Here is a 26,238-nt window from a genome sequence, read left to right on the forward strand (position 1 = left end):
TCCATTTGGAACTATTTCACATTACTGAACTATGACTGATTTCCGAGCTTCAACAGACAGCAACATGTGCGAGCAGCCAAAGCGCAGTGGGATTCGTTGTGCAGATCAGTGTCCACATTGAGCATCTGGCCAGTAGTTCCTCTAAGAGTGAGCCATTTTTTTTTTTTTTTTTTTTTTAATCTGTGTGTCTGCGGAAAGAGTGATGTCATGGCTTGATGCCCTTTGGGAGCAACAGAGGCTCAACTTGAATTTGTGCGTCTGTGCCTCTATGTGAATGTGTGTGTTTGTGTGGTGAGAAAAGGGTCTTTGAAACTAAAAGGGCATGCCTGTTGGTTGAGGAGAGGAATGCAGAAACAGACTCAAATACACAGAAAATTTTGCCATATTTATTTCAGCACTAAAATCTACTGTTTGCATAGCATCAGTTCATTTATGAAACTTATTGACTTTCTCTTTTCCTTATTTCTTTCACACAGCGAGCTCTGGATTTGAAACACCGCAGACAGCCAACTCAAATGATGAGGCTTTTTAATATCTGAGGTGAGAGTGATTTTCAATGCAGCTCGTTAAATTTTGCATAATTAATAGTGCTTCATTTCAGGCAAAGATGACTTTGCAAAATCCAGATCAAGCAAGCACAAAGTTTCCAGTGTTTGAATTCAGACTATCACCATGTGCAGGAAGGCACAGTCCATTTCAAAAAGAGCTTGAGAAATATTTCCTCTCTAAAACAAAGAGACTCCAACCCTACCTTTGTTTATGAAGGTGCACCAATATTCAAAATGCTGAATCCAGCCACATAAAGGCATCTGCTCTGACAGCATTCACTCTAACCTTGACCAGTTTCCAACACAGAAGATGTACACTGACATCATCCAAAATCAGCCATGATCACAGGAAGGATTTTCCAAAGGGAGGCGGCAGCATCAGAGGGGGGAAGCACAGATGAGGGAGGGACAGCCTGAAAACACATCCGGCACAGGATATGAGGACACAAAGGGAGGAAGGCTGCATGCTCGCTGGGTACATTCACTGATACCAGTGACGATATAGAACAGCATGCACAGCATCTGTTTTATGTATGTATGCTGCAAATGTCTGAGCTGATGTCTGCACTGGTCCAAACATTCCTCAGTGGGGAAGTGAAGAATTACACATAAAAGCTGTTCAGTGAGCAGCAACTTATTAACACGAGGATTTTCACACAAGTAGGACTGCAGTGTAAGATTGATTTATGATTGATAAATCATCATCTGATTGATTGATTGAGTGATTGATTCTGAGTGGATTAAGGAAAATATATCAGGAAACACTGTTACAGCACAACAGAAGAATCGAGTGCAAGTATGGAAGTAGTTTGGTGATGGCAAGCCATCCATGTTAAGCTGAAATGCTACTTAATGTCATTGAATAAGTAAATACTCAGTACTGAGTTCTATGGAATACAATAAATGAAAGATAGTGATAGTTTTGGAACGATAATAAAACCAATTATTTGATCGTTTTTGTATTTAGAACTGTTAAAATAGGTTTCTGCTTGTATTATAAGATTAAACAGCTTGATTTTATGTTTAGACCTGGAGTTAAAACATAAACTGAGGAAAAGGCAAGAGAAAATAAAGGCAGAGACTAGATAGACGTGAATATAAAAGCACGAAGCCTATTTTGAAATACTATTTCCCAGAGACAACGGAGATGTTATTGCTTCTTTCTCAGTGGAGGGGTGTGTGCGTTTGTTTTGTGTCACTTGTTTGCTTGCATTCATGGGTGTAACTTTTATCACTCAATTGTGATTTGCGATCTTGGTTGTGTTTTTAAACATGAAAAAAAAAAAACAAACATATGAAAGGGCTGTATCTGACTTTAAAAGAGAAAAGAATTCAACAAAGGCATTCATCAACTGCATTTCAACATTGACAAAACAGTTAATGTCTAGTTAAGTATGTAGGAGGATGGATCCAAACGGGATTTATGATGATTCAAACAGAATGTCCGATTTATCACGTCATTAAAATGAGATTTTCACTCAAGAAACAATTGCATCAATACTTTGCTTCTCAACTGAGTTTAAATTATTGCCCCTTTTTTTCCAATCATTTTTTCACAATCTTTATTGTCCAGTTGGGTTTGACGTGGGCAGACCATTTGAAGTATAAAAACACACAACAATAGAACATCTTAAGTTAAAAGAGTAAAAAAGAGTTTTTAGCATAAAAGCATTGTGAAATGTTTATGAATTTTAGATCTATATAGCCCCTTGAAATCTGCTTAAGTAATATGACAAACAAAATCCTTGTCAAGCAATCATCCATCTTCAGAGATGAAAAGCAATTGTTCAAAAGTTAAATTTTCCTCAATGGCAGAGAATAGCAGGCAGGATAAACTTGAGACTTTATTGGCCATAAATTACAGTCAAAACAAGATAAGTTAAATGATCAAATATACTCTTGTAGATTGTTCTATCAAACCAGTTCAGTGGGCAGCACTTATAAGTCATAAGCCCATATATCTAATTTTTTCCATAGAAATGTGGGTTATTAACATGCAGATAAAAAAGTTTTAATTTTGATCATGATTTATAAGTTTATTCAGCTCATTCATTGTAATAGTCAGTTCGGACTTGAACTTGATCAAATGATTCCCAAGAGTTTGTGTTTGGATAACAGTGCTGATGAGAATGAGTATCCATTACTGTTACACTCATATGGGGTCTGCAACCCAACACTCACCCACACACACGTGTTTTCTATGTGTGTGTGTCCCTGTGTTGGTCTTTTATGTTGTGCTTAATATTCCAGGCCTCATAAAACACCTCACTGAACTTCAGTTCAAAGATTTTCTCTCCTCATCAATAAGTTCAGAAGTCTCGAGCAGAACACTGATAGGCAGGTGAAATGTAAATTAGTTTGCAGTTAGATCTACCAAGGCAACCTTACTCATCTTTAAAGCAAAACACATATGATCTTAAGGTTTATGGAGGAGAGCTCTTCTTTCCAGTCTGTGATTACTCCGTGGCATCTGTTTTTCAGCTTCTCAAGAATGGGAATTGGTTCTAAACAGTCTGTTTTGCGAAAATTATAATATTTTCCAAAGTCATTTTGTGAGATTTGTCTTCTCATTGGCATTGATTTCACTTTAGAGGATGATGTCATTCATATGGTTTGATACAAAATACAAAGAATAACAACCAGGAATTAATTGAAGTTTTCCATAAAAGCTGATGGCCTGGGGTGTCTTGGTAGAGATACACACATGTGTTCTTGATAAGACAGTTAACTGTGCTGTGTTGCTGTTGCCCACACAGTCGAATACCAGCAGCATCTCAGAGAAAGCACTGCTTTGTCTTTGTAACTAATGACAGATCACTAAATGCATCCCAGCAACATTGCGTTTTTTTCAAGAGAAACACATCAGCAGGTCAGGTCAGGATATTTTATTGTACCTATATTATAGATATCATCAACTGAAGAAATAATTAACTTTATTTTGCCCTCTAATCCAGCGGAAGTTGGATCGCATGACTTTGACAAAAAAAATATACCATTAATTTATAAGTGTGACATCTGGATGGATGTGAATGTGAATGTGAGCAACAAGATCATGCTTTCATCAGTGATTTAGGGCAATTTATATCCAAAACATTGTGCTGTCAAGATTTTAGAACAGAAAGGACCAATATCACTTTGTGCAGTTTTGTATTTCTAAGTCAACTGAGTTATTAAAATTATTAAAAAATAATGTAAAATAAAATGCCTGGAGATGTCTAAGTAAAGAGCTCTAGACTCACTGTTGCAGGAATACAAATACTTCACACACCAGATAAAGCGGCGTGGTTCCTGAAATCAAGAGATGCATAAAGGTGCTTTAATTATAAACACAAAAATAGTATCTAAATGAACTGCGTGCATACAGTATAATTTATTGTTGTCATTGCACATAAGAATACAAGGTCTGTTTGGCACTTTCACTCCAATAACAGCAATACCATTCATTCATCTTCTACCACTTATCTGTTCCCGGGTCGCGGGGGGAGCTGAAGACAAGGCCAGCTCACACTGGGTTACACCCTGAACAGGTTTAACAGTCTGTCACAGGGCCAACAAACAGAGTCGGGGAGCAACAACCAGTCACACTCACACTCAGACCTACGGACAATTTAGAGTCACCAATTAACCCAAACATGATGTGTTTGGACGGGAGGAAACCGGAGTACCCTGAGGAAACTCACACAGACATGGGGAGAACATGCAAACTTCAAACAGAAAGGCTCTGGGCCCAGGCATCAAACTTCTTGTTGTGGGGCAGCGACTTGCAGTTTGATATAATTATACTCTATTTCTTTTAAGGATTTGTCACTTTATAACTATCAAACTTGGCTGAGGTCAATGCATTTATTCTCACACCAGGACATTAAGAGAATTTCAATCACACCACCGCCTGAAAATATCATACAATGCAAACCAAAACACAACACGGTAATATCCCCCAAAGTCTCTTATCTCTGCTGGAGAGTGGGAGCAATAATTATAACAACCAACAGACTGAAAGTCTGACTAATGGTTTACTCATACATCTGATTTTAAACCAAGTAAATGAGTTACATATAGCATGTGTTCATTTAGGCTTAGGTGATGCACTGCAATCTCTGCAAATAATTACACATTCTTTTAAAGTTGTTGTGAGGAGAGTGTTTGCATTACATGTTTTCGCATGGCTTTCGCATTTGTGAACTCGACTTATTGGTCCCAAATACACCCAGCAGTGAAGAAAGTATTTGAAACTTTTATTTAACTGAAAGGGTTACAGTTCTCTATAAAAATACTAATTTACTATTAACAATACAAAGCTGAGTTTAACCATTAAAATTTGGTTAATATGTTGATGAGAGAAAAATAAACCCTGATATTATGCTGAAACTAGTGTCCGGTACGAATATAGTAATTTTTAGACGAGTACAATTAAAAGGCCTGCCGATGGTAGAAGGGGACTCAGATCTGGGCCCTCATTAAATTATGGAATCATTTTCAAAAATTAATCGAAATAAGTCTATTTGTGGAAAAGATGATGTAATATTTGAATTACATAAGCTTCTTATTTGTTTTCTTCCTAATTGTCAACCCCCCACAAATGGTTTGGCTAACGAGCCTCCACTAAGCCCCGCCCCCCTTGGTTACTGTTGCTATACTAGCCTGTTTCCTGTTATCTGAAGTTCGGTAGGAAAATGTCCGGTCAGCATCAGTCCGGTGATCAGAAAGGAAAAGAAAAGAGAATAAGAAACTAAAGAGTTAAGAAAATTTAGAAATATTTTTTTTTTTAAAAGAAGAGGAGGTGACGGTGAAGCTGCGACGACAAAACGTAGAGCAAGGTAAGAAACAGGGCCGTTAGCTTGTAACGTAAGCTAACTGTCCAGCTCTAATGCTAACGTCCGTTAGCCTAGCTTGTATTAAAGCCCGACACAAAACGTTATCTTTGACAGAAACAGCTGAGTTTGGTAGCTCCATCAGAAAGGAAGAGACAGAGCGGAGAGGGCTCCAGCTGCAGTCAGGTAACAGAGAGAGGGACAGCCCTGAATAGATAAAGGTAAGGCTACATCCAAACTACTACATCATCATTTTACATAAATTTTTATAACCCAAATCTGCCCCACTTTATGGGGTTATGGGGTAAAAACTTGATTTGTAACAAAAGCAGTGCTGCATGCAGCCTGCGTCGCATTTCTCTTACCACGTTGTAATACAAATTAAGCTGTAAATTAAAAAATGCATATTGAGGCTTACAATAAATATAGCAGCTTCTGATCAACCCATATCAGGCTTAAAAATACAACTTTCTTATACACCACACCCACTTCCTGTTTAAGTCCTGCCCCTTCTGAGTACAAATACGGATACAGATAATGTAGATGGCTGAACAGATACAGGTAGTGATGTACTCGCTCATCCCTAATAATAAGGAGAACATATCAGCAGCTTTTGACTGTCACAGTTGCTTTTAGTTAGTGATTGTCAAACATTTTCAGTCATTCAAACATCTTTGGACAGGGGGCAATTTTCAAGCCCCAGCTGCCATCTGTTGCCCCAACAAAATGCTAATGCTAATGTTAATAAGATATGCTAAGCCTAAAATTTTTCATATTACATGAAGTACCTTTAGAGGTCCGTGTCATGTGAAGTCATAGTCCACACTGGCCTGCTGCCCTTGTCCATAAAAATGTATTTGTTGTTTTATTAAAATCAACATGACGGTATTAATCATTATTTTCTCATTTTTGTTTTGATCTTTTAACTACAACCTCCTGGTGTCAAATATGACAGTTGCCAATGTATTCAGCATTCAGAGAAAAGTATTCAGATGCTTTAGAGTTACATTTCTCTATAAAAATACGCAATTACCATTAAAAATGCTACATTTAAAAGAATTGTTTAACCATTAAAACATGATTGATGTATGAAAAGAAAAAGCAATGTAATAAGAATAAAGACCCCTGCAAGATTAGGGTATTGATACAACTGCAGTAACAATTGCCACCTTGAACAGTACTTACTTCAAAGCTGAAGCAAGTCTGTGAACGTTGACAATCATCCGTTATTTAAGTTGTATATTTTACAGCAGATATTGGTTTAACTGTATGTGTCTAGTAGCTGTAGTCTTTTAAAATCAAACTTTTATACATGGCATTTACTTTGTATATTTGTATAAAGCAATGTTCTCATGGATTTGTCCCTGCCAAATAAACAGGTACATAATGATAAACTAAGGTGACATATTTCTAGCTCAGTGTTGTTTGTCTTTGGTCTTTCTCTTACGGCTGCAGCACAGAAACCTGAAAATGGCCAAAGTAGAGAGCAGTAGCACAGCCGCTGCACTTAGCAAAAACACCATTACATCCACACAGTAGTATGAGTACCAGGGCATCTTATAAGCCTCTGTACGCAGGTGTGGAGCCCCTTTATGGCGCATAACATATTCCACCCAGAAGACGGCCCGATCCATGGGTGCTATCGGCTGATCTCTGTGCAAACGTGACAGTCTTTCTATGTTCTGTCTGTAGCTTTCTTGATGGAGAACTTCCTTTACAGCTTGTTCAAAAGTCTGACTGTTAACATCTGCGAACGGAATGATCTTTCCAGCTCCTCTCTCCTGCAGACGTAGAAGGTTGTCATATTGGTCAAAGAACAGGGGGATGCCAAGTACAGGGACGCCATGATAAATGGCCTCCTGGACCCCGTTGGTTCCTCCATGAGCTACAAAGACTTTGGTCTGTGGGTGGCCCAGGAGGTCCTTCTGTGGCATCCAGTCCACTATCAGGGTGTTGTTGCCCAAAGTGGAAGGTCGCTCTCCTTTGTGTTTCCATATCACCTGGTTAGAAACAGAAAGAATCACAATGAAGAAGAAGAAGAATCACTCACTGTTTTCCTGCAGACAAGCAGATGGAGAATATATTAATATTGATATTACTGCGTTCATTAGATAAAATAGAAGCTAGTCTTTAAAGCGCCACCACTTTGTTCATGCAATTTGCTCATATTTTCATATAAAAACATTTAAAAACAATATTTTTTTGAAAATTTGTGGGGTTTTTTTATGTTGGACTAAAACACAGCTTTAACTAACAAAAAAAAATTTGATTAGAGGAACTAGTACAACCGCTTTAATGTTGTGTAGTCTTCCCTTTTGTAGCTAGCAAGCTATGGAAAATCCAGCTAGACTGGAAGAAAATGCAAATGAAGTTCCGGACAATATTCATAGATTGGAATACTTTTAACTTGTTTTTTGTGGCTCTTTACAGACAAAAAATTTATAAATAGTCTGTGATGGAAGAGACAAGAGGACTTCTACACCTCTTGAAAGGTAAGGATTCACCATCGTTTCGATGTATATTTGTATATTTAAAAGCTCAGAATTGTGTTTTTCTATACAAACGCTATATAATTTTTCACCAGTAACATCTGGCAATCTTTCACAGGAAGATATATTCAGTTTTAAATCCAAGGAGGACTGATATGCATACATACAAATATATATATATAGGCATTTATTAATTTCTTATTTCAATCTCCTTCATATGGCTGTTCAAAAATCACCAGGGCTCTCTGGGTCACACAAAAAGCATTCTTACTTTCATCTCTTTGGCTTTTAACATTTTTCCAACTGGCTCACCCACCGTGTGTTACCTTCTGAGGCATTTTGGCAAAGACACTGGCTATTTCCTCTGCAACCTCTGCAGGCAAGGCATTAACCAACGTCCCCAGAGTCATGATGATCACTCCATGCTCCCCAGCACTCTGAACAAACTGTTCCAGGTCTGCTGGCAGAGGTTGGGCTGGTTTGCACTGAAACCCTCCGATGTAGACAATATTTGGCATAGTGGGCCGAGGGAAGTCAAACACAAAATCGGACCTGAACAGCCAAATGTCAGCTTCTTGAAGAAGTGAGAAGACGTCACATCCACCTTCAATGTATTTATCACAGAGTGCATCATAATGTGGCCCAAGGACAAATTTCTGCTGTAAAACTATGATGCTGTGAAAAAACAAGTTCTTGATCCTCTGCATGAAATCCATCTTATCAGTTAAGCCTGATCCTGGCACTGGGATATAAGAGAGGGGTGAGGGGGCCACTGCAAAGTGTCCTTCTCCACTGGGGATCCAGCGAACATTGAGCACCAGGGGAAGCTTCAGATACTTAGCTAACACAACCCCTACTGATACAGCTGGGTCAGTGAGAACAAGGTCGTATTGGGCATCAATTAAACTTTTGACTCTATTCGGATCATCAAAGATTTCAGAAATAGCTTCACACCACAAGAAATGGCCCTCAGAAACCATAGAAATGAAATCTTTGGTAAGTTTTAAGAAGGTCAGTGCTGAAGCTCCTTCTCTCTCCATCTGCAAAAAATGATGAGAGAAGAAGTGCTGAAGAACTGTGGCATGCAGAGACTATCGTGATATTTCACTATTTCTAGAGCTCTAATCACCCCTGTGGACTGAATTACATCATCCATAATGACATACCTTCAAATGCTTCTTCAGGTATTTTCCAAAAAATTCTTCAAGACCTTCCTTGATTTCAGCTGCATAGGACGTGTAAAGAGGAGACTTCTCTGCGATGTACCAGCTGGTGGAGCCTCTGATCACAGTGATGTTGTGTCCTCTGGCATGAAGTTCTTCCACCAGGACCTTCATGTTGATCCAGTGACTCCCATCTACGGGGAACACCAGGATGTTTCCTCCATAGCAAGGCGTTGTGAAGGAAATCAGACATATACTGAGCAATACAAATACTCCACACATAGGATGGAGTGACATGGTTTCTGAAATAGAGAGAGACATAAAGGTTCTTTAGTAATTGTCTTAAAAATATTGTCTTCATCAACTATGTTCTGAATGAGTGCATATCATAATTTATTGTTGTCATTGCACATAAGAATTCAAGGAAATCTGGATCATGGAGGCCCGTCTGCTGAAGTAGATTTCACTGAGAGTGGGGTACCGACCATCCACTTGGCTGTTTTGACCACCTTGTCCAGACTCTTCTGCTGGTCTCCAGTCCAGCTGGACTGAGTAGCAGTAGGTGAGGCTCCTTTAGATGGAGCAGCAATAGCAGTTTGTCCGCAGCTCCTTTGGGAGGCGGTTCCTTTTGAGCCTTCAGTTTAATGGAAGAGGGGCTTCTAAACCTGATGAAAGTGGTGGTGGTTTGTGTGTGTGTGTGTGTAGTGGGGGGAGGTTCTGTGTACGCGCCACATGTGTTTGTGCGCACTTTGTCCAGTGCTTTATCTTTCCTTGCTTGGATGTCAACTTTCCTGTGTAACTAAGGAGGTAAGACAATCCCATTGGAGTCTCCTGCTACAGCTGAAATGCTCTGTGGCTGTTTTCAGTTGTTTGTTGATGGCGTCGTGCAGATTGTCCAATTTAGAGACGGCAAGTGGGAAGTGGGCATAAAGTGTTTCTATGGCATCTACTGGGATTTCCCTTTGGAGAATAGAAATGTCTGCATGTGATCAATAAAAACTCCCAGGTCCAGACAACAATGTCTCTGGGTGCCAGTGCTGTCTGCGCACCAGCTGTTGGGTGCATGCAGCGCCACGGCCAGCTCGAGGAGGTTTTCCTGCACCCAGCTTTCTATTTGTGACAGCAACACAAACTTCCACGAAGGTGCCAGTGATCCGCTAACCAGTGATCCACTAACCCCTGTCATCCAGCTCTTTGACGAGAGAGCAGCCAATTTCCAGAAACAGCTGGCATGGAGGCTCCGCGTGCGGCTGCTCTCAGCCGAGCCGAACCAGAGTTGCAATTAACTCTTTTGTAAAATAAAATTCCATGCATTGAAAATATAACACAACATGGTAATGTTCCTGAAAGTCACTTACCCTCTCTGAGGAGTGTCAGCAGTAATTGTAACAGCTCACAGACTAACTGTGACTTAAGGATCACTCATATTGAGTGTAAACCATATAAATGAGTTACAAAAGTTATATAAAGTTTTGAAAATGAACTGCTTATTCTGCAAATAATTAAACAAACTGCAGTTTACCAAAGTATCTTCTTCCTGTGAGGAGAGTGTTTGCATCAGACTAATGTGAATTTCTCACACACCACATTAATCTGCAGAAAAAACGACTCCTTAATACCTTTAATTTATGCTTATTACATATTTTACTACTATATTTTAAAATATATTACTATACGACATGGACTGCAACTAATCCAGTTAAATGCAATAATTCATATTCAATATCTGAAGCTGTTATCATAGTAAGTCTAGCAATTGTGATTCAGTGATGCAGTTTACTAAAAGCAGGAAATCTGACTTGATTAATCAATTTTCTGTCCATGGCATTAACGTCCTTTTCAAAATTTAAAAGATTTGCAGTAGATTCACAAAAATGAATGACATCACAACAGGGAGGAGGAGAAAACGGGCCAATGTTTATTTCTAAGTTATAAGTTAAGACAGAAACACTGCTGAACAAAAAACTTTAAATTGAACCAAACCCAAAACCAAACTTGTAAACCAAACTCAGAGAGATCAATGACCAAAAAGCAGAAATAAACAACAAAAATAAAATGCCTCACGATCTACATGTTGTGTCTAAAAACGAGAGAATTAGAAAGTACTTTCAACTACACTGTCACAGTTTGTAGTATAGATCGTACTTAGATTGGAAAAACTGCAATGGCAGTGGTGAAATGTTTTGTTTTTTGTTTTTTACTTTCGATTTAGCCGGTTGATTGGTTTTATAATTTAGGATTAGGGTTAGGGTGTGAGCTCAGTGTTGTTTGTCTTTGGTCTTTCTCTTACGGCTGCAGCACAGAAACCTGAAAATGGCCAAAGTAGAGAGCAGCAGCACAGCCGCTGCACTTAGCAAGAACACCATTACATCCACACAGTAGTATGAGTACCAGGGCATCTTATAAGCCTCTGTACGCAGGTGTGGAGCCCCTTTATGGCGCATAACATATTCCACCCAGAAGACGGCCCGATCCATGGGTGCTATCGGCTGATCTCTGTGCAAACGTGACAGTCTTTCTATGTTCTGTCTGTAGCTTTCTTGATGGAGAACTTCCTTTAGAGCTTGTTCAAAAGTCTGACTGTTAACATCTGCGAACGGAATGATCTTTCCAGCTCCTCTCTCCTGCAGACGTAGAAGGTTGTCATATTGGTCAAAGAACAGGGGGATGCCAAGTACAGGGACGCCATGATAAATGGCCTCCTGGACCCCGTTGGTTCCTCCATGAGCTACAAAGACTTTGGTCTGTGGGTGGCCCAGGAGGTCCTTCTGTGGCATCCAGTCCACTATCAGGGTGTTGTTGCCCAAAGTGGAAGGTCGCTCTCCTTTGTGTTTCCATATCACCTGGTTAGAAACAGAAAGAATCACAATGAAGAAGAAGAAGAATCACTCACTGTTTTCCTGCAGACAAGCAGATGGAGAATATATTAATATTGATATTACTGCGTTCATTAGATAAAATAGAAGCTAGTCTTTAAAGCGCCACCACTTTGTTCATGTAATTTGCTCATATTTTCATATAAAAACATTTAAAAACAATATTTTTTGAAAATTTGTGTTTTGTTTTTTTTTTTATGTTGGACTAAAACACAGCCTTAACTAACAAAAAAAAATTTGATTAGAGGAACTAGTACAACCACTTTAAAGTTGTGTAGGCTTCCCTTTTGTAGCTAGCAAGCTATAGAAAATCCAGCTAGACTGGAAGAAAATGCAAATGAGGTTCCGGACAATATTCATAGATTTGAATACTTTGAACTTGTTTTCTGTGGCTCTTTACAGACAAAAGATATATAAATAGTCTGTGATGGAAGAGACAAGAGGACTTCTACACCTCTTGAAAGGTAAGGATTCACCATCGTTTCAATGCATATTTGTATATTTAAAAGCTCAGAATTGTGTTTTTCTATACAAACGCTATATAATTTTTCACCAGTAACATCTGGCAATCTTTCACAAGAAGATATATTCAGTTTTAAATCCAAGGAGGACTGATATGCATATATATATATATATATATATATATATATATATATATATATACATAGGCATTTATTAATTTCGTATTTCAATCTCCTTCATGTGGCTGTTCAAAAATCACCAGGGCTCTCTGGGTCACACAAAAAGCATTCTTACTTTCATCTCTTTGGCTTTTAACATTTCACAACTGGCTCACCCACTGTGTGTTACCTTCTGAGGCATTTTGGCAAAGACACTGGCTATTTCCTCTGTAACCTCTGCAGGCAAGGCATTAACCAACGTCCCCAGAGTCATGATGATCACTCCATGCTCCCCAGCACTCTGAACAAACTGCTCCAGGTCTGCTGGCAGAGGTTGGGCTGGTTTGCACTGAAACCCTCCGATGTAGACAATATTTGGCATAGTGGGCCGAGGGAAGTCAAACACAAAATCGGACCTGAACAGCCAAATGTCAGCTTCTTGAAGAAGTGAGAAGACGTCACATCCACCTTCAATGTATTTATCACAGAGTGCATCATAATGTGGCCCAAGGTAAAATTTCTGATGTAAAACTACGATGCTGTGAAAAAACAGGTTTTTTATCCTCTTCAAGAAATCCATCTTATCAGTTAAGCCTGATCTTGGCACTGGGATATAAGAGAGGGGTGAGGGGGCCACTGCAAAGTGTCCTTCTCCACCAGGGATCCAGCGAACATTGAGCACCAGGGGAAGCTTCAGATACTTAGCTAACACAACCCCTGCTGATACAGCTGGGTCAGTGAGAACAAGGTCGTATCTGGAGTCGATCAAAATTTTTAAAAGATTGTCGTCATCAAAATTTTTTTCAAGGACTTCACACCACAAGAAATTGACATTATTAATCATTGACATGAAAGAATTGTTGATTTTCAAGAAGGTCAATACTGACGCCTTTTCCCTTAGTGTCTGGAAAAACAAATAAAAACACATATAGAAAAATTCAGGAAAATAGATAATCGTAAAATATCAATGACTAAATGGCCCACACTGGGCCCAGTACATCACATCGACATACCCTCATTTGCTCCTGTAGGACGAGCTGAAAAGAGGTTTCATTGTATTCACCCAATTCAACTGTAATGGATGTGTAGAGAGGAGACTTCTCTGCGATGTACCAGCTGGTGGAGCCTCTGATCACAGTGATGTTGTGTCCTCTGGCATGAAGTTCTTCCACCAGGACCTTCATGTTGATCCAGTGACTCCCATCTACGGGGAACACCAGGATGTTTCCTCCATAGCAAGGCGTTGTGAAGGAAATCAGACATATACTGAGCAATACAAATACTCCACACATAGGATGGAGTGACATGGTTCCTGAAATAGAGAGAGACATAAAGGTTCTTTATAATTGTCTTAAAAATATTGTCTTCATCAACTATGTTCTGAATGAGTGCATATCATAATTTATTGTTGTCATTGCACATAAGAATTCAAGGAAATCTGGATCATGGAGGCCCGTCTGCTGAAGTAGATTTCACTGAGAGTGGGGTACCGACCATCCACTTGTCTGTTTTGACCACCTTGTCCAGACTCTTCTGCTGGTCTCCAGTCCAGCTGGACTGAGTAGCAGTAGGTGAGGCTCCTTTAGATGGAGCAGCAATAGCAGTTTGTCCGCAGCTCCTTTGGGAGGCGGTTCCTTTTGAGCCTTCAGTTTAATGGAAGAGGGGCTTCTAAACCTGATGAAAGTGGTGGTGGTTTGTGTGTGTGTGTGTGTGTGTGTGTGTGTAGTGGGGGGAGGTTCTGTGTACGCGCCACATGTGTTTGTGCGCACTTTGTCCAGTGCTTTATCTTTCCTTGCTTGGATGTCAACTTTCCTGTGTAACTAAGGAGGTAAGACAATCCCATTGGAGTCTCCTGCTACAGCTGAAATGCTCTGTGGCTGTTTTCAGTTGTTTGTTGATGGCGTCGTGCAGATTGTCCAATTTAGAGACGGCAAGTGGGAAGCGGGCATAAAGAGTTTCTATGGCATCTACTGGGATTTCCCTTTGGAGAATAGAAATGTCTGCATGTGATCAATAAAAACTCCCAGGTCCAGACAACAATGTCTCTGGATGCCAGTGCTGTCTGCGCACCAGCTGTTGGGTGCATGCAGCGCCACGGCCAGCTCGAGGAAGTTTTCCTGCACCCAGCTTTCTGTTTGTGACAGCAACACAAACTTCCACGAAGGTGCCAGTGATCCGCTAACCAGTGATCCACTAACCCCTGTCATCCAGCTCTTTGACGAGAGAGCAGCCAATTTCCAGAAACAGCTGGCATGGAGGCTCCGCGTGCGGCTGCTCTCAGCCGAGCCGAACCAGAGTTGCAATTAACTCTTTTGTAAAATAAAATTCCATGCATTGAAAATATAACACAACATGGTAATGTTCCTGAAAGTCACTTACCCTCTCTGAGGAGTGTCAGCAGTAATTGTAACAGCTCACAGACTAACTGTGACTCAAGAATCACTCATATTGAGTTTAAACCATATAAATGAGTTACAAAAGTTATATAAAGTTTTGAAGATTAACTGCTTATTCTGCAAATAATTAAACGGACTGCAGTTTACCAAAGTATCTTCTTCCTGTGAGGAGAGTGTTTGCATCAGACTAATGTGAATTTCTCACACACCACATTAATCTGCAAAAAAAAAACGACTCCTTAATACCTTTAATTTATGCTTATTACATATTTTACTACTATATTTTAAAATATATTACTATACGACATGGACTGCAACTAATCCAGTTAAATGCAATAATTCATATTCAATATCTGAAGCTGTTATCATAGTAAGTCTAGCAATTGTGATTCAGTGATGCAGTTTACTAAAAGCAGGAAATCTGACTTGATTAATCAATTTTCTGTCCATGGCATTAACGTCCTTTTCAAAATTTAAAAGACTTGCAGTAGATTCACAAAAATGAATGACATCACAACAGGGAGGAGGAGAAAACGGGCCAATGTTTATTTCTAAGTTATAAGTTAAGGCAGAAACACTGCTGAACAAAAAACTTTAAATTGAACCAAACCCAAAACCAAACTTGTAAACCAAACTCAGAGAGATCAATGACCAAAAAGCAGAAATAAACAACAAAAATAAAATGCCTTACGGTTAAGGCCATGGACAATAACAAAGGACCATGTGAAACCAAGCTCCAGTTCAAAGAAGTCCACACACAGAAGTGGAAATTCCTCCTTCACTCCTGCTGCTCCTTTAGTTCTACTTTTTACACCCTGATGTAATCTGGATCAGAGTCAGAGTCAGGTATCTTCAATCCTGGTTCTGAAAACAGGAAAGGTGAGAGAGAGGGAGACAGACAAGGGATACCAAAAAAAACCCAAAACAAAATAAAATCAGAAACAGTGTGTAATTGCACGCATATGAGGTTGAGCCATGACACAGTGTTCTCTCTTGAGAAACATTTTGGAAATATTTATTCCCATCTCTCCACAAAGATGTGGCGCTTAATGCAGTAAAGCTAGTAGGTCAACTGCTGAAGATCTTCATGTTGTGTCTAAATAAGAGAGAATTAGAAAGTACTTTCAACTACACTGTCACAGTTTGTAGCATAGATCATACTTAGATTGGAAAAACTGCAATGGCAGTGGTGAAATGTTTTGTTTTTTGTTTTTTACTTTCAATTTAGCTGGTGGATTGGTTTTATAACTTCAGCAGTCGCTAATGGATAAACACCTTGAACAATATTTACTTCAGATAAACTAGGGTGGCATATTTCTAAATGTGTCTGAGCTCAGTGTTGTTTGTCTTTGGTCTTTCTCTTACGGCTGCAGCACAGAAACCTGAAAATGGCCAAAGTAGAGAGCAGCAGCACAGCCGCTGCACTTAGCAAAAACACCATTACATCCACACAGTAGTATGAGTACCAGGGCATCTTATAAGCCTCTGTACGCAGGTGTGGAGCCCCTTTATGGCGCATAACATATTCCACCCAGAAGACGGCCCGATCCATGGGTGCTATCGGCTGATCTCTGTGCAAACGTGACAGTCTTTCTATGTTCTGTCTGTAGCTTTCTTGATGGAGAACTTCCTTTACAGCTTGTTCAAAAGTCTGACTGTTAACATCAGCTAACAGAATGATCTTTCCAGCTCCTCTCTCCTGCAGACGTAGAAGGTTGTCATATTGGTCAAAGAACAGGGGGATGCCAAGTACAGGGACGCCATGATAAATGGCCTCCTGGACCCCGTTGGTTCCTCCGTGAGCTACAAAGACTTTGGTCTGTGGGTGGCCCAGGAGGTCCTTCTGTGGCATCCAGTCCACTATCAGGGTGTTGTTGCCCAAAGTGGAAGGTCGCTCTCCTTTGTGTCTCCATATCACCTGGTTAGAAACAGAAAGAATTATGATCTTAAATTCTGCACAGAAGTAGATAGACAATATAAAGATACTGACACTACAATCTTACTGCTAAACACTTCCCAAATTATTTGAAGATTTACATCGCAAAAACAACTGAATGAAGCCCAACCTAAAGTACCTACAGTAGATTGATATATGTAGTCTACAGTTTTAGTCAATAGTGTGAATCTGAGTTAATGGTTAACAGGAAATTAACCATTATATGTCTCAATGAGACTCCTGCTGATCTGACCAAATCTGACCTAGCAGGTGACCTCCAACCTGCCAGGTGTGGAGAGGCAATAAAACTGATAACAGTATTCTGTGTGACACATAAAATTTAAATATAAAAAAAACATAGTTACATTTTGAGCATCAATTCATATTCATTTCACATAATTGAGAATGGATCACCCACTGTGTGTTACCTTCTGAGGCATTTTGGCAAAGACGCTGGCTATTTCCTCTGCAACCTCTGCAGGCAAGGCATTGACTGTACTTCCCAGAGTCATGATGATCACTCCATGCTCCCCAGCACTCTGAACAAACTGCTCCAGGTCTGCTGGCAGAGGTTGGGCTGGTTTGCACTGAAACCCTCCGATGTAGACAATATTTGGCATAGTGGGCCGAGGGAAGTCAAACACAAAATCGGACCTGAACAGCCAAATGTCAGCTTCTTGAAGAAGTGAGAAGACGTCACATCCACCTTCAATGTATTTATCACAGAGTGCATCATAATGTGGCCCAAGGACAAATTTCTGATGTAAAACTATGATGCTGTGAAAAAACAGGTTCTTGATCCTCTGCATGAAATCCATCTTATCAGTTAAGCCTGATCCTGGCACTGGGATATAAGAGAGGGGTGAGGGGGCCACTGCAAAGTGTCCTTCTCCACTGGGGATCCAGCGAACATTGAGCACCAGGGGAAGCTTCAGATACTTAGCTAACACAACCCCTGCTGCCAAGGCTGGGTCAGTGAGAACAAGGTCGTATCTGGAGTCAATCAAAATTTTGAAAAGATTGTCATCATCAAAAATTTTTTCAAGGACTTCACACCACAGGATATGGACATTATTAATCATTGACATGAAAGCATTGTTGAGTTTCAAGAAGGTCAATACTGACGCCTTTTCCCTTAGTGTCTGGAAAAACAAATAAAAACACATATAGAAAAATTCAGGAAAATAGATAATTGTAAAATATCAATGACTAAATGGCCCACACTGGGCCCAGTACATCACATCGACATACCCTCATTTGCTCCTGTAGGAAGAGCTGAAAAAAGGTGTCATTGTATTCACCCAATTCAACTGTAATGGATGTGTAGAGAGGAGACTTCTCTGCGATGTACCAGCTGGTGGAGCCTCTGATCACAGTGATGTTGTGTCCTCTGGCATGAAGTTCTTCCACCAGGACCTTCATGTTGATCCAGTGACTCCCATCTACGGGGAACACCAGGATGTTTCCTCCATAGCAAGGCGTTGTGAAGGAAATCAGACATATGCCGACTAAAGTCAAAATCCTACACATAGGAGGCAGCGACATGGTACCTGAAATGGAAGAAGACATGAAGGTGCTTAAATAATAATCTCAAAAATATTATGAAACAGAAGTATTTGGTCAGGAAACCCATGCAGTGGGAATTTCCTGTAGCCCCACACTGACCATAATAATGGTAATGTTCCCAAAAGTCAGATGTTCTACTCACCTGTCGACTGACTATCCATCTAAAGGATCCCTCATATATCTGAGCTCAAACTCCACTCTCACGGACAGTTGATCCTTCCACAGTTAAATGAGTTACTCGCAGCAAGTATGATATGATTTTTATGACGGTGCAGTGCAGACTGTGTGTACGGAAGTGATATTTTCTTTGCTCTCTTTTTTAATTTCATTATTCTATTTTGATTAGTGTGTGCTTCTTCTTTGATCATTTCGTTGGCACTACATGGTATACTGGTTGCTGCTTTATAAACGTGACTCTGTGACGTGAGGACACTGCTTACGTCATATCAACTGTCCCATCGGGTCTTTCAAGGCTGTAATATTGACCAATATGCGTTTCAGAGAATAAAGTCCAATCTGGGGGAAAACAAGAGAGGAGGCCAGGAGAGACGTATATCATGTTTTCAACATGTTCGGTAGATATTAATTTGTGCTTTTGACAGTCTGGATTGTTCATGACACCTTCCTGTTCCAAAAATACCACACATATGCTGATCAACCATAACATTACAACCACTGACCAAATAGTGTGTCGGCCTCACTTTTTCCACTAAAACAGCCCTGAATGGCACTAAAAACACAGACAGAGATGAGCACTCACTCACACCTACGGGAGGCCCACACAGGGACGGAGAAAACATGCAAACTCCACACAAAAGGGCCTTATAGGCTGGAGAATGGAACCCACAACCTCCTTGTTTTGAGGCAACTATGCCTCCGCGCTGCCTCTGCACTACAATCAATGATGAATTTTCAATATGGGCGTACCTGCCACTCGTTTCCATGATCAGTCCATCAATTATTTGTTGTGGAAGCAAAATTGACTCAGTTCACAAGAAGCAGCAAATTCTCAAAAAAATTTTATCTATGGCATTCACATGGGAAATGCTCATCTAAGTGTGTCCACAGAGAAATGGCGCAGATAAGCTGGCAAATGAGCATCTTATGAATTTTGTGTTTCATTCATTAAAGAAAATTGGAAAGTTCTATTCACCACATGGTCATAGTTTGTAACACAGACCATGCTTCTGTTGAGGTTATCATTAGTTGACCACAGCTTCCTGATATTGCTCGACACTCAGTGTGTAAGTCAGTTGTCATATTACCAGTTTTTCAGCTTTTCTCTTCTGGTCCAGCTTCTTTGGTGTTTGCAGTTTCTTATCTCCCACTCACTAAAGAGAAAAACAATCTCTTCTCGTAGCAGACAAAAAACAATGTTCCCTTTGAGCTGGCTCTGCTGGGTCCTAATGCCTTCTTTTTGTTTCCACGACAATGACCGTAACGCACACTCTGATAACCTCATGCAGGTGAGACACTTTGCACACCCTTTGGTTGCAAACTTCCTGACAACTAAATAAGGAACAAATAGTTGGCAGGCCTGCCTGACCTGGCTGACTTGATCTGATTTCAAGTCAGATCAAGTCAGCCAACACACCACGATTTCAAATCACACTGTATTAGTGTTACAATAAAAAGCAGTGTAAACCAAAAATTTTAAATTAAAAGTATGTAAATTGACAGTACGCATGAAGCAGTGGAAAACAGTAAGATGAAGTCTAATTGAAACAAAATTAGTAGCAAAATTCATATGTTTTAAATCAATTTTTGTTCTCCTGACTTTTTAAGGAATATCTGTGTTTGATCTGTCAAAGGTTGGCGGGGAGCAGATTCCATGTGAGCCTGTAGGAACAACGGGACTCATCATATAATGTTCGTGGACTTGGTGTGACCAGAACACAGGTACAATACTCACTCAACATGTCACATTCACTTGACAAAAACTACTAATTACCAGTTTCTCACCAATCAATTTAAATTTTTTGTTGACAGTATGCATACATAACAGTTTTGATTTATCCTTCACACTTAGATTGTTCATTAGGCATCTCACACACATTACAGAAATGGATCATGTTACTAAAACTGATTGAATTATTAATGTGTATCAAACATTTTTACAATGTGTGTCTGACAGAAACCAGTGTAGCATATTTCTAAATGAATCTGACCTCAGTGTTTGTATCATTTATACCGTCTACCTCATATACCGCACACCGCTATGGCAGAGGTGTGACGGCAAATATTGTTGAGAGACAGAGACAGAATGAGACAAAAAGAAACGTCAAAAGAGGAGAAGGTCAAAACTGAAGTTGATATGCAGCAGTAGAGACCGTGTAGTTGAACTGTCAGACATACACATGACAGGCACAAAGAAAATGACCAGACAGACACTGGCTGAACGGACTGAAGGATTCTGTATTGACTCAATTAATTCAACTATATGTAAGTCTTACATGCGTATAAATGAAGTGAGTGGCTGTCATTTTACTTCATACAAAATTAAGCGGTACAAAACATGATTCCCCCTAAATGATTGCAGTATATTTCTAAATGAGTCTGAGCTCAGTGTTGTTTGTCTTTGGTCTTTCTCTTACGGCTGCAGCACAGAAACCTGAAAATGGCCAAAGTAGAGAGCAGCAGCACAGCCGCTGCACTTAGCAAAAACACCATTACATCCACACAGTAGTATGAGTACCAGGGCATCTTATAAGCCTCTGTACGCAGGTGTGGAGCCCCTTTATGGCGCATAACATATTCCACCCAGAAGACGGCCCGATCCATGGGTGCTATCGGCTGATCTCTGTGCAAACGTGACAGTCTTTCTATGTTCTGTCTGTAGCTTTCTTGATGGAGAACTTCCTTTAGAGCTTGTTCAAAAGTCTGACTGTTAACATCAGCTAACAGAATGATCTTTCCAGCTCCTCTCTCCTGCAGACGTAGAAGGTTGTCATATTGGTCAAAGAACAGGGGGATGCCAAGTACAGGGACGCCATGATAAATGGCCTCCTGGACCCCGTTGGTTCCTCCATGAGCTACAAAGACTTTGGTCTGTGGGTGGCCCAGGAGGTCCTTCTGTGGCATCCAGTCCACTATCAGGGTGTTGTTGCCCAAAGTGGAAGGTCGCTCTCCTTTGTGTCTCCATATCACCTGGTTAGAAACAGAAAGAATTATGATCTTACTTAGATTCTGCACAGAAGCAGCTGATGTTGTATGAAGACTTTGCACAGAGGCCTTAATATACAACTCAGTAAATCTATCAGATAACATCAATTTATTTCAAATACATGAATCTGTCATCTGTTCTATAGTCACTCATTCTGAATCATTAGAGGCCCTGGCTGACCAGGCTGCCAATATATCAAGGGTTGTGTTATCCTTTTTAAATTTGATATATTCATTGGATTTATTATTTTACTCAACACTTGCATTATTTTTTATTTGATCTGATGAGTTGCACATTTGGCGGATCACCCACTGTGTGTTACCTTCTGAGGCATCTTGGCAAAGGCACTGGCTATTTCCTCTGCAACCTCTGCAGGCAAAGCGTTGACTGTACTTCCCAGAGTCATGATGATCACTCCATGCTCCCCAGCACTCTGAACAAACTGTTCCAGGTCTGCTGGCAGAGGTTGGGCTGGTTTGCACTGAAACCCTCCAATGTAGACAATATTTGGCATAGTGGGCCGAGGGAAGTCAAACACAAAATCGGACCTGAACAGCCAAATGTCAGCTTCTTGAAGAAGTGAGAAGACGTCACATCCACCTTCAATGTATTTATCACAGAGTGCATCATAATGTGGCCCAAGGACAAATTTCTGCTGTAAAACTATGATGCTGTGAAAAAACAAGTTCTTGATCCTCTGCATGAAATCCATCTTATCAGTTAAGCCTGATCCTGGCACTGGGATATAAGAGAGGGGTGAGGGGGCCACTGCAAAGTGTCCTTCTCCACCAGGGATCCAGCGAACATTGAGCACCAGGGGAAGCTTCAGATACTTAGCTAACACAACCCCTACTGATACAGCTGGGTCAGTGAGAACAAGGTCGTATTGGGCATCAATTAAACTTTTGACTCTATTCGGATCATCAAAGATTTCAGAAATAGCTTCACACCACAAGAAATGGCCCTCAGAAACCATAGAAATGAAATCTTTGGTAAGTTTTAAGAAGGTCAGTGCTGAAGCTCCTTCTCTCTCCATCTGCAAAAAATGATGAGAGAAGAAGTGCTGAAGAACTGTGGCATGCAGAGACTATCGTGATATTTCACTATTTCTAGAGCTCTAATCACCCCTGTGGACTGAATTACATCATCCATAATGATGTACCTTCAAATGCTTCTTCAGGTATTTTCCAAAAAATTCTTCATAACCTTCCTTAATTTGAACTGTAAAGGATGTGTAGAGAGGAGACTTCTCTGCGATGTACCAGCTGGTGGAGCCTCTGATCACAGTGATGTTGTGTCCTCTGGCATGAAGTTCTTCCACCAGGACCTTCATGTTGATCCAGTGACTCCCATCTACGGGGAACACCAGGATGTTTCCTCCATAGCAAGGAGTTGTGAAGGAAATCAGACATATGCCGACTAAAGTCAAAATCCTACACACAGGAGGCAGCGACATGGTACCTGAAATGGAGGAAGACGTGAAGTACTTTAATTATGAGTTTCAAACAATTATCAATAGCAGTGCATGTTTTCAGTGTCATAGAGTGGGAATCAGCTTTATTATAAGGGAAATCCCACAGTCTAAAAACACATTAAATATTTTCTCTTTCCTCTTTTTTTAAACAGGCAAACTCAGTTGTCCAACAGAAAAGGGCACAGGATTCATTTCATGTTCACATTGTGAGCTCATTTAAAGAGACTCTTTATTCTTTATAGTCAACTTCAGCTGTATTGAGGCTTCACTCCCGTTCCTCTTCACATTATATTTCCTCTAGAGGGCTCAGATTTTTCCTGCTTTGGATGGTGGTTGCTTTTCATCCATTTGGGGCGGCTACTAACAGATACAGATCCAACAGATACTATTGGATGTGTTTGTTTTATGGTTGAATAAGTGCCTTTTTTTCTTAACCTGTCTTACTGTTACTGGCGGTGGTAATGTTTCCGTCTCTATATTGATTTGAGCATCGTCATCGTAATAACATTTGATGTCTATGGGCAAAATACAAACAGCACCATTCACTTTAATGTGGTTGTTTGTAAGATTTCTTTGTTACAGAATGTGGCTTTTTCAAAACGCCAGTGAATTTTTTCTTGTGTTAACAAATCCAGAGGTTACAATATCCCTTTCCACTATGTCCTCAGGGCAGATTGGAGACAGTGAAGAGACTGAATGGGCTTGTTTGCCAAGACATTGCTTTCTACATCTGGAAACTTGGAATAAAGTCTGATGATGAACTTCCGGATTTTGGACGAGTAAGTAAACACTTGTTGCTGCTAACACTGGCTACATTACAGTCTTTTTGTTTTTATTTTTATTTTTTAATCAAAGTTTACTAAATGAAAAAAATCTATTACTAAATAAAGGGTACAAAAAGTACGCAGTTGTATGAAATCGATGAATTCAAGTTAAATTGAAGTTCATCATAATTTTACTGATCAAATGTACTTTTCTCTTTCCACCACAGCTTAGAAATTAAAATAACCGCTTCAGTCATCTATTTGTTTTTGTGCAGCTCTTTTTCAGCTCTGACTTCAAAAAGCGCTGCAAAAATACAGTTGCTTACTTACTCCTGCACAAATACTGATTTAAATCCCTGGGAAAGACAATAAAGCGAATAATTTTTTTTTTGGTTCCAGAAGTCTGTGGTGGACTTCCTCAGATTCCTGTTGGTGAAAAAAAAAGTTTTATTGCTCACCTTTAATCGGATGCCTGGAATGGGCCTGTCAGCTCAGAGTACTCAGAAGCAAATGATGTTAAAATGTCTCCACACAGTGGTAATTTGACTGAGTTAGTCATGTATAAAAAAACAGCTGCCACGCCTGTTGCCATCCTTCCGAATTTCCGCATTTGTTCAGGGTGACATAGAAGTAAATAAAATACACCTATTATGAAAGCCAATACTTACATTCAAAAGTAGAGAAAGTTAGTGTAATCATGTACAATTTTTGTCAAATTCAATAGATTTCTCCTCATTAGAATCCGTTCAACATTGTTGCTGATGAAAAATCAGGTGTATGTACTCAGCCCCATCTTTGTACATTGGATAGGATGAAACTGGCCAACACTTGTCACACCTCACAATTCTAGCCAATCAACATAAAGGAATCTTCATGCTTGTGATAAGGACAAAGGAAGTTAGATGGTGAAATATCGGTGAAAGGGTGAGCGAGAACAGGAGACAGATAATCTGGCACAAGCTTCATTGTGAGCGCTAATTTAGGGATTGCCTGTAGAAAAGCTTGAACAAGTCTACCTTTCATCATTCTAAGGCTGTGTTAAGCTTTGAATAGGACTGATTCACGCTGCAGACATTAGATATATTCTGAATCTGGAAGTGAAGATGAGCAAATCAAAGAAATGTGTACCATCGTAGTAGGGCTGGGTGATATGATTTAAAATCCACATTGTGGTATAAATTGAATCTGTTCACGGTAACGGTATATTTCACAATATAAACTTAAGTGTAAAAATAATAATGGCAGTATTTATGAATGGGTTATATAGTCCCTTAGCAAAACTAAATTAATTAAAAAATGTATAAATAAATAAAAAATAACAAAAGAATAACAAAACATATATAATTTAATTTTGAGAACATTGATTGTGCAGATCTCAAAACTCAAAATGAAAACTCAGTGCTCTGGTACAAAATAGTGCAAACGAACACAGATAACATTGCTGATATCTTAAATAAAAACAGTACAACAGGGTCCTACAACGCAGCATTTCTATCATCCAACACACACACACACACTGTTGCTGTCAACTACTCCTGGGTGCCTCAGTCTTAGCGCAGGGGTACGGATATAATTCTGTGATGATAAACAGACTCTTTCATGACATTTCATTGAGAATTAGACAGAAGGGCGCAGCGCACGTTCACCGTAAAGACTCTACGGTTGGGCAAACGTTTTCCCTCCCTCCTATGTTCGGAGGCTGACTGGGCTTTTGAGCTGAGCGCATCCTCTGGCTCTCCTCTTCCTCGAGGATATGTTTTGTTTTTAGATGGTAGAACCAACTGCTCGTGTTACCCTCATTTGCAGGTACAGTCACCCGACACGTCCCGAAAATGACATTTTTCTGCTCACCATCTGACTTTTTTACAAATCCAAACCAAGTCCAAATCACTGATGCAGCACCGTTGTTGATGTAGTTTTTGTTTATTTTTGTTTTTAACCAACTCTTCCTACTCCGAGGTCTCTGTGTTTGAAGCCGTTTTTTTTTTTTTTTTTCAATAAATTTAATCGAAAAACGTTACCAATTACAATCCACAACAATTGACATACCAGCAATACAGAAGAAGTTTGGCATCTTAACTAAAATAAATAAATAAATATGAGACAAATAATGGAGAAAAGCAAAGGTAGATAAATAAGTACAGAATATAAATGTAAATAGTTTATCATAAAAACCGGCAGTGAAGATCACAATTCTCAAAATAGTTCTTGAATTATAGTCATACTAGTAAGACATTTCTTATTGTCAATCTTTTTTATACATTCAACATAGTTCTTAAAATCAAGTTGGAAAACTGGAACGGAAGGTCAACATTTGGAGAATTAATGAGATTAATGAGATGTTGAATGTTTGTTTTTTATTATCATAATACAGTAACATCTTTCCCTTCCAATTTAAATTGAAAGGTTGGTCTATAGGGTGATATAATTCT

General features: G+C 39.7%; 3 protein-coding genes across 6 annotated transcripts; all 3 read right to left on the reverse strand.

The window, feature by feature from the left end:
* Positions 1–6,774: 6,774 nt before the first annotated feature.
* Positions 6,775–9,308, reverse strand: LOC115054033 (UDP-glucuronosyltransferase 2C1-like). The gene is made up of 3 exons (XM_029519007.1): positions 9,015–9,308; positions 8,175–8,888; positions 6,775–7,359 (listed from the first exon to the last, which is right to left on the reverse strand). The coding sequence occupies exons 1-3, from the start codon at positions 9,306–9,308 to the stop codon at positions 6,775–6,777; spliced, it is 1,593 nt and encodes a 530-aa protein (XP_029374867.1).
* Positions 9,309–11,269: 1,961 nt separating this feature from the next.
* Positions 11,270–13,814, reverse strand: LOC115054806 (UDP-glucuronosyltransferase 2C1-like). The gene is made up of 3 exons (XM_029520236.1): positions 13,521–13,814; positions 12,698–13,411; positions 11,270–11,854 (listed from the first exon to the last, which is right to left on the reverse strand). The coding sequence occupies exons 1-3, from the start codon at positions 13,812–13,814 to the stop codon at positions 11,270–11,272; spliced, it is 1,593 nt and encodes a 530-aa protein (XP_029376096.1).
* A 1,664-nt stretch (positions 13,815–15,478) lies between these two features.
* LOC115054805 (UDP-glucuronosyltransferase 2C1-like) lies at positions 15,479–24,604 on the reverse strand. 4 transcript variants are annotated; one of them, XM_029520233.1, is made up of 5 exons: positions 24,475–24,604; positions 22,801–23,029; positions 18,091–18,160; positions 17,268–17,981; positions 15,479–16,821 (listed from the first exon to the last, which is right to left on the reverse strand). In XM_029520233.1, exons 1-5 carry the CDS (start codon positions 24,503–24,505, stop codon positions 16,237–16,239), a joined length of 1,629 nt encoding a protein of 542 aa, XP_029376093.1. In that variant the 5' UTR covers positions 24,506–24,604; the 3' UTR covers positions 15,479–16,236. The 4 variants fall into 4 exon arrangements, with proteins under 4 accessions (XP_029376093.1, XP_029376095.1, XP_029376092.1 ...); XM_029520235.1 differs by lacking the exons at positions 22,801–23,029; positions 24,475–24,604 and adding an exon at positions 19,671–19,841 and having other exon boundaries at positions 18,091–18,389; XM_029520232.1 differs by lacking the exons at positions 15,479–16,821; positions 17,268–17,981; positions 18,091–18,160 and adding exons at positions 20,801–21,552; positions 21,891–22,604 and having other exon boundaries at positions 22,731–23,029.
* Between the last annotated feature and the right edge of the window lie 1,634 nt (positions 24,605–26,238).

The sequence above is a fragment of the Echeneis naucrates genome, chromosome 14, assembly GCF_900963305.1.
Source record: "Echeneis naucrates chromosome 14, fEcheNa1.1, whole genome shotgun sequence".
Classification (NCBI taxonomy): domain Eukaryota; kingdom Metazoa; phylum Chordata; class Actinopteri; order Carangiformes; family Echeneidae; genus Echeneis; species Echeneis naucrates.